Source organism: Antennarius striatus, chromosome 3 (genome assembly GCF_040054535.1).
Source record: "Antennarius striatus isolate MH-2024 chromosome 3, ASM4005453v1, whole genome shotgun sequence".
Classification (NCBI taxonomy): domain Eukaryota; kingdom Metazoa; phylum Chordata; class Actinopteri; order Lophiiformes; family Antennariidae; genus Antennarius; species Antennarius striatus.
Genome location: NC_090778.1, coordinates 18,077,851 through 18,091,290, shown reverse-complemented (window position 1 = coordinate 18,091,290; position 13,440 = coordinate 18,077,851). Strand labels below are relative to the sequence as shown.

The 13,440-nt window shown below is 38.6% G+C and overlaps 1 protein-coding gene across 2 annotated transcripts in view; it reads right to left on the bottom strand.

Moving 5' to 3' along the window:
• unc5ca (unc-5 netrin receptor Ca) overlaps positions 1 to 13,440 on the bottom strand; it is a 220,692-nt gene that overhangs the window by 27,247 nt on the left and 180,005 nt on the right. For both annotated transcript variants that reach the window (XR_011035077.1, XM_068311709.1), the window contains exon 9: positions 3,861 to 4,052. Coding sequence is in view for 1 of the 2 variants with exons in the window: in XM_068311709.1 (XP_068167810.1) it covers positions 3,861 to 4,052 (192 nt within the window). In the remaining variant the exon portion in view is untranslated. The remainder of the gene's footprint in view (positions 1 to 3,860; positions 4,053 to 13,440) is intronic.

Here is a 13,440-nt window from a genome sequence, read left to right as displayed (position 1 = left end):
CTCGGTCAGATGTGATTTGAGGCCACTGAGTGAATTCTACCAGTTACAGTCAGTGTTTGTTTGTTTCATGCCACTCTTTTTTGAGTGGTCCCAATGATGCTAACTCTAGAATCTTGATACTTGTCATGTATTGCAAGTAAGTGCTTAGAAGTTCCAACAGCACACAAGCACGTAGGTAAAGAACATGACTGCAATGTAAAACTTTGGCAGGCCAAAGGCACTGACATGCTACTTACTAAAGCACCTACATAGTGCATATCTTGCATGTTAATAATGTACAAAATGTATTGCACAGGTTAACATTGATGCTTTCAGCAGGGTTGTATAGGTTGATTATAATTCTGTGCTCATCATAAGTTACTTTAAACCTGGGTGCAACTTCAAGTTTATGGTGAATGCTAATTGTTTTATGCAAATTCATGTGTATTTTGTATTCAAACACTGTTTACAATATGTTGATTTTAGTCATAAGATGCATCTACTTCCTTAAAACAAATTGTAATCACATTTTCGGAAAGAGCAACGGACTACCAGCATCATTTCATTTTAGATAAATATAGGATGTTAAAGCCATCTACGATTGTGATTATGATTCATTCATTCATTAATTCACATGAATGAATATAAAAACACAAAATCTGGAGGGTTTCAGGATTTATTTAACCCCAGGTTTCACCAAAAGATGACATGTTCAGTCATTATTGAGACTAATTTTGTGCAGCTATGTTGCCACAATCCAAATAGGTCAACACTTATCATAGTAATTGATGTGCTGCTGTACTTCTACGTACACAGCTTAGTCAGGAGTGTGAACAAAGGTTAGTTCCATACTGAGAACTTTTAAAGATCTTTTTTTTTTTTTTTTTGAGCATAAAGCCCAAAATCCTGTTGTTCCCTCCACAAACCAATCCACTGTAATTTCTCAATCCCTCATTATAACCCCAAAGCCACCTCCTGTACAACCAAACACACACATCTGTCACCTATCGCTCTCTTCCTCTGTCTATCACCAGGCTGATTACCTTTAAAGCCAGCAGGTATTCCAGCCAAATCATCCTTGTTGAAATCTAATTAACAACTAACAGAAAGCCACTAAGATAGAGGGAGTGAGGGATTGTGTGTGTGTGTGTGTGTGTGTGTGTGTGTGTGTGTGTGGGGGGGGGTGTCAGAGGGAGAGGGACATAATTCTTCATTAATAGTAAATGGAAATTGTCCCTCAATGCAGAGTGACAAGCATCCTAATGCTTTGCTCATAAAATGTTGGACAATCCCTGCTTACACAAAGGCATTCAATCCTGTACATGTACACACACACACATGTGCACACGGTTAGCCTATAAACACTAATTATTTTTAGCTTGCTGTTCACCAATTTGCATCTTTTATGACCTCATTTTCCTGTGTTTATTGTTTTGAATTTTTCATTGTCCAGCCACCGCTGACCACGTTATCTATGTTGTTAAAGGGTTTTTATGGTGTTCAGGAAGTTCAGTCAAGGACACTCAACCTTTGTTCAGTCAGGTTATACATTATTCTCATGTTATTCTGTAACTCATTTCTCTATGTATGATCAGTCATATATCAGTCTTGGTCTCCATGTTTTTATTAGCTACCTACATATTTATGTTAGCACCTTGACATGCCTTCATTGTCAGGCGATCATCTCCCTGCTGCTGTTTTAAATACTGAGTCTCTGTTCATCCTGTTCCTTCATGTTGTGTGCCGTTTTGTACAACCTCCACCCCATCACAACCCACAATTCATCAGCTTCACCAACATAATATATATTTATATATATATATATATATATATATATATATATATATATATATATACACACACACACACACACACACACACACACACACACACACACACACACACACACACACACACACACACACACACACACACACACACACACAGTATGTATATACTGTACTGTACATATTGCTACTACTAAAGGATTGATGTCCTTCAATCTCAACCTCCATAAAGAGTTACTACTTGTACCAATTCAACTAAATTGGTACAAAATCTGTGATTAAAAGTAACCTCTGTCTAAAATGTACATTGTTGTCAAAAATGATAATTAACAAGTATGATGAGTACCAGCATGAGCACAGTGTGTCATCAACTATTTTAAGAGAACTAATTACAAAGTGTGTACATTTTGTGTGAGTGTATGTTGGTGTATATATGTGTGTGTGTGTGTGTGTGTGTGTGTGTGTGTGTGTGTGTGTGTGTGTGTGTGTGTGCGTGTGCGTGCACGTGCATGTGCGTGTGTGTGTGTGTTTGTGTCTGTGTGTGTGTGTGCATATACCTCCTGAGCACATTTAGATGGTTCAGTTTTTTAATCGACTATTTTTAGGAAAAATCACAAATGTATGTATACCTAATTTATTCACTATCCCTTTTTAATCTTTACATTTCTAAGAAGCTATTGGATCAATGCAAGCAAATGCACAAGTGTGTGTGTTGTTCTGTTTCCCAAAGACAGAGAGGAAAATATAAATACACAGAATGACAAGAGTGAAAGATGGCTTTGCTATAAGGGTATAACACAAACATGGGGAGAGAGTTCATCGCTGTTGCAGTCAGTGAGATGGGCCAGACAGCAACACGGTTTTGGGAAGACCAAACTTAGGTTGAGGAGACGAGAATGCTGATGAACAGGAAATGTGATTGACCTGAATGTGCAAATGGAGTAGAGAGACAGAGGCAGAGAAGAAGAATGACAGAGACAGACTCCTTGATGGAAGAGAGTAGTCTGTGGTGGAGACAGAGATGAATCCAGACCAGCAACGACTAGCTGCTGGAGGATGAGGAGAGGAACTGAATAATATTTAAGCGGCAACATTATTTATATAGTCATATTTGTTATTCCATGTCCATTTATCAATCTATTTATTTGTCCAACTTTCTGTCCATCTACCCATCCATCTTCTTTTGTACAATTCTCCATATTATGGAATGTCAAATAGAAAAAAAGATAAATCACGCAGTTTCTCTTTGATCGAGCACAAGATGCACTTGCTGTGAAGGATACGGTGAAGAAATAATCCCTTTCGTTCTCAGGGTTGATATTATGTAGTAAACAGTGCTCTACCCTCATGGCATGGTGTGGCTATTCAGACTGAGCATAATATTTCATGCATGACAAACGTCCTCCATATTCCATGATAAAACAGCATTGAAAAAGGAGGAGGCATATTAGTTGTTTCATTAACTACACTTAATTTTAATTAATCATCTTTTCTTGTTGGTGGACAATTTTCACTTCTTGAGATTGCTTTTTCCCCCTTTCTGCTGTCAACAAATGATTGCTGACATGGGTATTTTCAATGTTTGGCGAGTGAATTAATGAGTACTAAACTTGCTTTATATGAGGTGCTTTGTGATTACAGTCATTGTGATTTGATACAAAATGAAAAATGTACTTGATGTCATTAAATAATTAGCAATAATGAAACATTCAGGATCCTTCAACACAGGTGCATTGCATTGGCAAAATAAAGAAAGGCTTTCTTGTTAAATACACATATGAGAGAAAATTAAAATGAGGAAAACAAACAAAGAAGAAAAACAAATCACATGATTTACCTAACTGACAAAATATTGAATACAGCGTGAAATCCACCTGAAAACTATTTTTTCGTGATTATAAAATATTAATAATTAGATCAACAAATTCGATTAACATATTTTTCTATGTAGAATAATCTGTATTGACATTTCATTGTATATTTAAGGTAATAGCAGAGATTATAGATCAATCGTATTCACACATACTTGCAATCAAAGGCAGAACTCTGATCCCATATTTGTCTATGCAGCTCATATTGTGTAGCTTTCCTTACCTGATCTGGCTGTTTTGATATTAACAGACTGGAAGCCACCATTCAGCGCAGAAGTGTCAATGATGTCGGAGTCAAAGTCACGGTGCGTCTTGCGGTAAACAAAGAGTGCCACAATGACGGAGATGACAAGGCACATAATTACTGCGATGACAATGCCAACGTACAGCGCCACATCATCTGTGCTTGGAGCAGCTGGAGAGCACACAAAGAGAAAGAGGGATACAGGCACACATACCTGTTTTATTAAATGTAAAGCATGTACAACCGAAAAGATCTGCTTGAAGACAAATAATGTGTCACAAAAAGAAAAGTGGCAATAAGATATGATTATGAGAAATTTTATGGCACATCAAAATGGCAGCAGAGAATAAAGAAATAATCTTTTTGCTTCACCATGATTATATGTGTAGTTGTGACAAATGTCAATTTGGCCGTCCATCATTTTCAGTTTGTTTAAGACAATTGCAGTCTTACCTCAGACACTAACGTTACTTTCAAATAGCCCTCCCACTAGCTTAAAATGTCATGATATGAGTACCTCTCACTCTTGGAAAAGAGTGAGAGACTCTTTTCCAAAAACTGTAAAAAAAAAAACGCCACTTACTCAAAAAACTTAATAAGGCTGTTAAATGTTTTACAAGGATTTCAACAACATGTTTCAATCTGACTTGGATTTAAATGGTGTTTCTGTGAGAGCAGTGGTGGAATTGTCATTCATGATCCATATTTTTAAGCAATGGAAGGCAGTAAGAGAATTATGGTTAATGGCATGAGCCATCTTGATGAAATGAGGAGAGGAAGAGAGGAGACAAGCGAGAACAAGACGAAATATGAGGAAGCAATATGCGGGCAAGCCAGTAAGTGAAGACCAAATGTATAAAAGATGATGCTGATCAGGAGTGAATAGAAAAGAATAAAGACAAGTGGAGGCGATAGGTTGGTGGAAAAGATGAGAGAAGGGTTGAGAAGGAGGGTGAGAGAAATAAAGACAATAAAAAAAATCACATAAAAGAGAGAATTAGGAAGTAAGGAAACTGTAAGGAAACATGGAAGGCATAATAAATCTGGAAATGAAAAGAGAAAGAGATAGCAGCAGAGATGAAAAGCAGGTCAGGAGTAAAGGAAAACACCTGAAATTTCAAGAACTTCAAAGAAACAAGTCAACATATTTAACATGAAAGTGTTTGTGAGACCCTTTGGAGCTATCTCATACTTAAACCATTCCATGTATAATTATGTGCTCCATTGCAAGTAGGAGGGGATTTATGTGCAGCTATTAAGAAGACGATAGATAAGTATAGAAATGTTCCCTTTATGCTGTACTTAAAGCTGAGAGGCAAAGAAAAAGCTTGTAGCTACAAACAGCCCAAGTCATGCACGTAAGGATTTGCTGTTGTCGCATCAGTGTAAGTTCAGAAAACACAAACTTGAGAGAATCCTTTGATGAAGTGCACAAAAAAATCCTCCTCAATTAAGCCAAAGCATGATTTACATGTAGGCTGAAATTAAACTGACTTCATCACTCCTGCAGCCTTTGCATATGCTTTGCCAGAACTGTTCGATTGCAGAAGGTTGTCATAATCCATATTTCATACAGACCATGGAGCCCTCAAGCAGGCTTCCTGTCAGGATAGTCTGCTTGGGATGCAGAGACATGATGTTGCAGTTTTTCCACATCAGCAACAGATGTCCCTGCTCTTGTAAAAACTGAGGAGAGACCATATTGTTTTTAATGGGAATAAGAGGAAACTGACATGAAAATTTAATTATGCCTGAAAATGGTAAAGTAATTTATCACCCCAATTATCAGATTCACACCTTTAAGGCATGTCTGAAATTTTATCGGATTTTGTTAAGATGAGGAGATGAGAATAGACCATGTCAACCTGGACGTAGACAAACTGACATGAAAATCAACTTAGCTCAAAAGTGCCTTAATAATTTCATAATAGGAACATTGAAGGAAGCAGTTATGAGATGCATAATGCTGGATCCTTACAAAGCGGGCTTGAAATGTAATTGAATTCTGTCAAGTGAGTAGGAGATGTGAATAGACCACAACCATTTATGCATGTAAAGGAAATTTAACATTATTATTTTAATTAGTAATTAATTACGTTATTATATCATTACTTCAATCATCTAGGCTGGAAACAGTATCCACCATTCACGATGGCAAACAAAAAAAGAGCAGTATGAGCTAACTGAAGAATTACAACCATTAGGGGTTTAGGAATGTACTATATCAGCGGCTTCTATAGCATCGTGGTATCTGACATTAATAAATAAAGTTCAGAGATAGGATATTCGGATTCAGCCACATATATGATTTTATCAAGACAGGTCGGTCCTCATGGTGATAGGGGCTTGTTTACCACTTGAGGGAGCTATGTGCTACTTCCTAGTGTATCTAGGGAACCATCACAGCAGGATGAAGCATGTGCATCCTTATTAAGAATCCAAGGCCTCTGGACACTGTTCAAAAGTCATAAAATACGGTTTATTAAGACTTTCTCACATGTACGGTATTTTTTTAAATAACTAATCTCTCAAAATGTAAATGTGTATACAGAATTATCAGAGGAACAATTATTTCTTCATCATAATTGCATATGTATATAACAAAGTAAAATAATCCTGTTGGGCAATAATATAATCACAATAATAATAATAATAATAATAATAATAATAATAATAATAATAATAATAATAATAATAATAATAACAACAGCAATAGTAATAAAATTATTATTATTATTATTATAATGCGCAGAGTTGTGTATTCTTGTATTCTCTCTCCAGGTTGTCCGGCTTCCTCCCACCTCCAAATATACGTAGCTCAAGTGAAATGATCACTCCAAATTGTCTGTGACTGTGAGCCTGGTTGGTTGTTTTTCTTTCATGTGGTCCGACCATGTGCTGGTCAATTGTCTAGGGCATAGCCTCTCGTCAGTAGCCAACCACGAGAGGCTCCTGCAACACCGGTGAACCACAAGGTGGAAAAGCAAGACGGTCGTCTTTTTTTCAAGAAAAAGAATGGATCGACGACAAAATATGATAGATAATGATATGAAGATATTCCAGTCCAAAGTTTTCACACCAATTTAATTTTGATCTAAGTTTTACCTGTGAATCTATGATACTGCTCTGCCAGTGTGTCATATAAACAGCATCTTCTTGACAAAATAAAAACAACAACAACAACAACAACAACACATAATTGATTATATTTACAAACTCCTCAGCTGTGTTAAACAGTTTGCACTGTCTTTAGAAAAGTTGGAGGTTTGGCATAGCAAGTCAAACCACTGCCAGATATCTGTTCATCGGATTCAACTCAAATGTAGAGACCATCTTTGAAGTTTAACAGGTTCTGGAAAATGTGATTACCAATGTCCTTTTGATAATGTTAAAAGGATTGCCATACAAATCCCTAATGTGTCAATGCAGCTGCTGCATGAAGTTGCCCTGTTATCAAGGTCCTTGCACTTGCCAAGGGGGAATAGAATTGGATAATCCTCTTACGTACCAACTTGCTGATCGTAATTATGATCATCATCATCATCATCTGTTAAGGGAATCTTTATCTTGTTTCTACTTTAACTTGAAGGTCTAACTTCAGAAAAGTGGGGTGGCGTGCAATCTAAAAATATTTCTTCTAAACCTGCCTATTGAAATCCTATTTTGCTGAGTGCTATGGGACGCTTTGAGATAAATTGACTAGGCTGTGTCCTGAAACATCTTAAGACATGTGAATACGTTTACATATGTCTGTACAGAGTTGGGCAGCACCGTAGCGCAGTGGCAAGCGCTGTCACCTCACACCACGGCAGTTCTGGGTTCGAGTCCCGCTCTGTGTGGAGTTTGCATGCTCTCCCCGTGTCTGCATGGGTTCTCTCTGGGTTCTCCGGCTTCCTCCCAAAAGCAAGCGCTTTAGGCTGATTGGCCAGTCCCAAATTGCCCGCAGGAGTGTATGTGTGTGTGTGTGTGTGTGTGTGTGGTTGTTTGTCTTTGTGTGTGGCTCTACGGTGCACTGGTGTTGTGCCCGGAGTGTGGATCATGTGGTTGGAGACTACAACAAATGAAACACCTCTCATGACGCATGGTGGTTTGTCTGCTCTGTAGAGTATAGGTGGTTCGACTTTTGAAGGAGGGTTTGCTATTTGTTTCCTCTTTCTAGGGTTTTTTTTTTTGTCTGTAAGCCATACATGTCTAAAAAACTTTCACACACCCGTCTTGTTATGTCTCATTGGCTTGTGGATTTAAATACATCTCAGATTCTGGATTGCCACTATCTCTGCTGCCATCACAGTCTGAGCAGAACAGACACGCAATACACTATTATAGCAATTATATACAACAAGGGTAAGACAATCATGGCACTACAGTCCCACCTTGAATTAGATATGTAACAGGGACTTGAGATTCAGGGCCTTTAAAATATGATTTATTCTAAAAAATACAGAAAAAGCTTCCTGGATCAATGTCCCTCTTGAGTCCTGAAAAAAAATCTTAATTCTTTCTTTAACTATTTGATGATGTGTCTTAAATTAAAAGGCTACATTTCTCCAATTTACATTAGCTCTTCTACTGCACACAAGACCTCTGTGTCCTCTCTTTTGGTTTTATTTCAATTGAGGTTAAAAACAATATGCTGCTTTAAATATGGTCTGGGCGGTACGGTGGAGCGGTGGGTGGCACTGTCGCTGCGCGGCAAGGTGATTCCGGGTTCGAGTCCCGCTCTGTGCGGAGTTTGCATGTTCTCCCAGTGTCTGTGTGGGTTCACTCCGGGTTCTCCGGCTTCCTCCCATCTCCAAAAACATGCGCTTCAGGTTAATTGGCCGGTTCCAAATTGTCTGTAGGAACGAGTGTGAGCTCCGCGGTGCACTGGTGTCGCGCCCGGAGTTTGCCCCGCCTCACGCCCAAACAGCTGACTCCAGCTCCCCGTGAACCGCGCAAGCGGATTAAGCGGTCAGAAAATGAATGAATGAATAAATATGGTCTATGCTTTAATTCTGATGCCCTGCAACTCTCATGCAACCTTACTTAAAAGGCTGTCTTCTCCTGATGGGAGGGACAAGAAAAAAGGGGTGTGCATTTTGACCAAACATCGATTAATGAATTGTGTATTACAGGGGTGTCAAAGTCAAATACATGGAGGGCCAAAAAAACAAATTTGCTGCAAGCTGAGGGCCGGACTGGTTCAATATTTATTAAAACATATTGAAATGAACATATCCTATTGAACCAAGAGCTAACACAGTGTGTATTATTTAATGATTAAATAAATAAAGCAATATTTTGTTTTGGCACTGTCGGTAACTTCAAAAGGAAACCTTTTCAACAGCAAAAAAGTAAATGTCCTTCGAAAACAAATATTTTCCTTAATATCAAGATAAATGCATAAATTAAATTGCATACATTACAAACTGAAAAAACATTATTGTACTTGCATAACTAATGCACAGAATAATAACACATTAGTGTGCAAATTTTTTAAAAACTTTTAATAATTGTGCTGCTCTACAATCCTAATCACTGCTTTCAAATAGTAAAATAAAAAAAAAATAAAAAAATGTATCTTTTCTCATGGCTCTTGTCTGCAATTTTCCCTGAATAAATTCAACTGAAATAATATTAAACTATTAAAATACAAAAATCACACAGACTAAACAATACTTCCTTCAAAGAGACATCGTGCCTTGTAGAAAGAAATGAAAAAATGTAACTGAATTTAAAACTGAAAATTCATTACTGCTGTGTGATGATCACTTGTCTGAGGCTGACCCTGATATTTGATGGTGTCCCATCTTTCGTATCAGTTCATGAATGTTCGGGGTTCAATTGTTCACACAGGTCTGTGCTATGAAACATTGAGAGCGTCCGAGCAGCTCGAATGCACAGCCGGGGCACTGTGTCGGGGACGAAACGTGCAAACTTAGCAGAAGTCACACAGGTTTACCTTTTACCTCTTTGGACATGCGTACATTCTGACTCCCACCTGCTTGAAACCCCCTGCTCTAAGCGTCCACCTTCCTTTTTAGACAGTTTTGAGGAGGGGACTGGCTAAATTCAACCTTCGGCCTGACTGCTATTTGACATCCACCCATCCATTGTCATGCCTGCCCTCATCCGCTGTCGCGGGTCACGGGAAGCTGGAGCCTATCCCAGCTGGCTTAGGGCGTGAGGCGGGGGAAACTCCAGGCAAATGCACCACAAAGCAAAGCCACACAGCGACACATAAACCATGTACACTCATTCCTACGATCAATTTGGGACCGGTCAATTAACCTGAAGCGCATGTTTTTGGAGGTGGGAGGAAGTCGGAGAGCCCGGAGAGAACCCACGCAGACATGGGAGAACATGCAAACTCCGTCCGGAGCAGGACGCGAACCCTGAGCTGTCTTGCTATGCGGCGACAGCGCTATCCACACACCCACACACACACACGCACACAAACACGCACACGCACACACACACACACACACACCATGCAGATTAAGATTGAAACCCAAAGCCCGCTTGCTGCGTCACAGTGGCTTCCGCTACAGTTGCATTGTGGGGAATGTAGTTTTGGTGCCTGCAAAACACCAGTGGCATTGGGGTGGATCTAATATTAATTAAATACGGTGGGCCATAAATAATCCGCCACGGGCCAGATCTCACCCGCGGGCCTTGACTTTGACATACGTGGTGTGTTAGAACCACTGTGTGTGTCTAAGCGTGGCCCCAGGCTGTGCTTTGTGAAGTCAAACTGGCAAAATCTGCAGAGATAGAATAAAGAAGGCAGTCTGACAAAACACACACACACACACACACACACACACACACACACACACACACACACACACACACACACACACACACACACACACACACACACACACACACACACACACACACACACACACAAACACCAAAGTTCATTTTTATGAGCAGTCATCCAAGCACTGGCACACACAAAGAATGCACGAGGAGATATGCACAGATACACACATCCATGTTAATTTTTAAGCACAAGTCAAACAACTCCTGAGCTTCTTCCACCTTTGTAAGTGACAAGCAGTTTCATGTATGCAGCCCTTTTGTGCAGCCTAGCTAAATTGGATTAGAATTTAAAATATGTGGCTTTTAGTGGACACACCAGAGATAACTGAATAAAGGATGTGACTACGATCATTCTACTTGTACTATTAGACATCTATAGGAAGCAGAATGTTCTGTTGCAAAGGTCAGAGCACTGCAACACTCACATATTGTCTTAACATATACGTACTGTATACATATGAATACATGTAGAACAAAATATGAAATTAAAAAATGACATTTTGCTGATGTTTTTTTTTATAAATGATTATTTCTGGAAGATTAAACTTGGTGTAATAATTTATCAGTCTTCATAGCTCGTATAAAATGCAGGGTAAGGGACTTTTTTTTTAATCAGCTTTTAAACAGGGCATAACAGGAAAAGTTTGAGAACCACTTTTACACAATTTGCAGACAACTGACAAGAACACAGTAATGTGTGCGTGTGTGTGTTTGTGTGTGTGACTGCCCTTTGAAGAACCTGACTCCCAGAGGCTATTGTCGATCACAGTATCTACAACAGTTCCTGAGAGATCAGGAAAACACCAAATCTCTTTCCGATTTTGATATTTTTCAGCATTTTGATGTGTGTGTTTTTCTCTTTTTTTTCTGGTTTTTGAGCTTCATCCTCGTTTGTTTATGAATTGGAACATTTGTCTTTGCATGACACTATAGGTACTGTATTAATGAAAGGGGGCGGCAGTGGCTCAGCGATAGAGCGGGCGGTAGAGCGGGTCGACCTGTATATATATATATATATATATATATATATATATATATATATATATATATATATATATATATATATAAAGGCTTATACAGAATGAGATTATGACCTAAAATGCTACAATTTTAATTTTACTATATTTTTGTGACATGGAAAAAATGCTGTTTTGCTTTATGAGTGAAAAAGGACAACTTTTTTGCGTTTTTTATACTATTGCTCAGTAGCGTCGCTTTACTTGAATGGATGCTGTGTTTGCGCTGTGTGTGAGTGTGCAATTATAGCCAAATGGATTTTGGTTGGAAAACCAAAATTATTTTGCCAGTGTTTGCTCTTCATAAGCCAATTTCAGTTTGTTTCAAGTGCACAGCTTGTTAAAATGAGTGAGTCTGAGGGCATGTATACGAAATTATGGACATCATGATTGGCAAAAATTAATCATATTTTACAAATCTTGGAATTTGGTCATATACATTTGGATAATTGTTGTGTGTGATAGTGTTTGACTAATTAACATTTGGGTACTCAGGAAATAACACAAATAATAAATACATTTCCCTCCACCACGCTGTTGATTACACACTCAGGCTAGTAGAATAGTGGGTTGGGCTCTATCTCAGCCAGCATGGACTCTTGGATATTGACTGATTAAGGCTTTTATCATTATCAGACTTCGTCCAATCTGCCACAGAGAAAATTTAAAAAAGGGAAACAAATATAACTCAGTTTAGGTAATCTCTATCTCCTCTGTGATTTGCATCCAAAGCAAAGCTGTGGACAATCACTTGAAAGATGCTCAGCTGCCTTTTTGATCTCACTTGGCACAAACATGTAAACACCACCCATACTACACTCCTGGCTGATGCAAACGCTCTAGGTAACTTGCAGAGATGAATAGAGGAAAGACGGTCCAACAGAGAAAAAGTAATTTGTAAATACATTTAAGTGTGTTTTCTATAGTTCGAAAAAAACAACAATTTAATGGTTATAGAAGCAAGAAAAAATATGGTACCATTTTGGAGTTTCTAAAGCCAGACATGATTACAGACAACAGATAACAGGGGCACACATTCATCTTGTATTTGTTGGACACCTTTTACCACAGTGCTATTTTAGCCTTAACTACCATCATGCTATCACACAACATCAAGTAGTCCTGAAAACTGTGTTTCCTGTTCCAAAGCATCACAGTAAATAATTTCTTTTTATTTATAACCATATAATTTAAGCTTAAATAGCTTTGATTGGATGTGATGCTATATTGTTGTTAGATATCTTATGTATGCGCCATTTGTAACTCCACATGGGAACCTCCAAGCATGGCTCATCAAACTCTGAATTCTTTCATTGCTCTCAGAGCAACTTATTTCAACCAAAGAATGAAACTTCATGACACTGGCAGAAATAAATCCTCTCCCTCCACACCAATCCACAGCTCAGCCGCCACCACCCCCTCTCATTGCCTCAAACCAAGCTGGTCTGTAAGACGCACAAACAGCTGAGGCACTTTCTAAAAAAAGGAGACACATCAACAAATAAGGGGATGAATACAAATGACATAATGTTGTTTTATCAATTACTTTTCTGGCTTGAGGGTAAAGGGAGTAGTCCCTCAGTAGATCGGCAAGATTCCTTCATATTGCCCCACTAACTGACAGCTGTGGATGCAGAATTGGATTTTGCTCATACAGCTATTGGATTTCAAGACAGATATTGAGATGGTCAATATAGCTGTTGGACAGCATGCTGACAGTAAGAGCCAGGCATGTA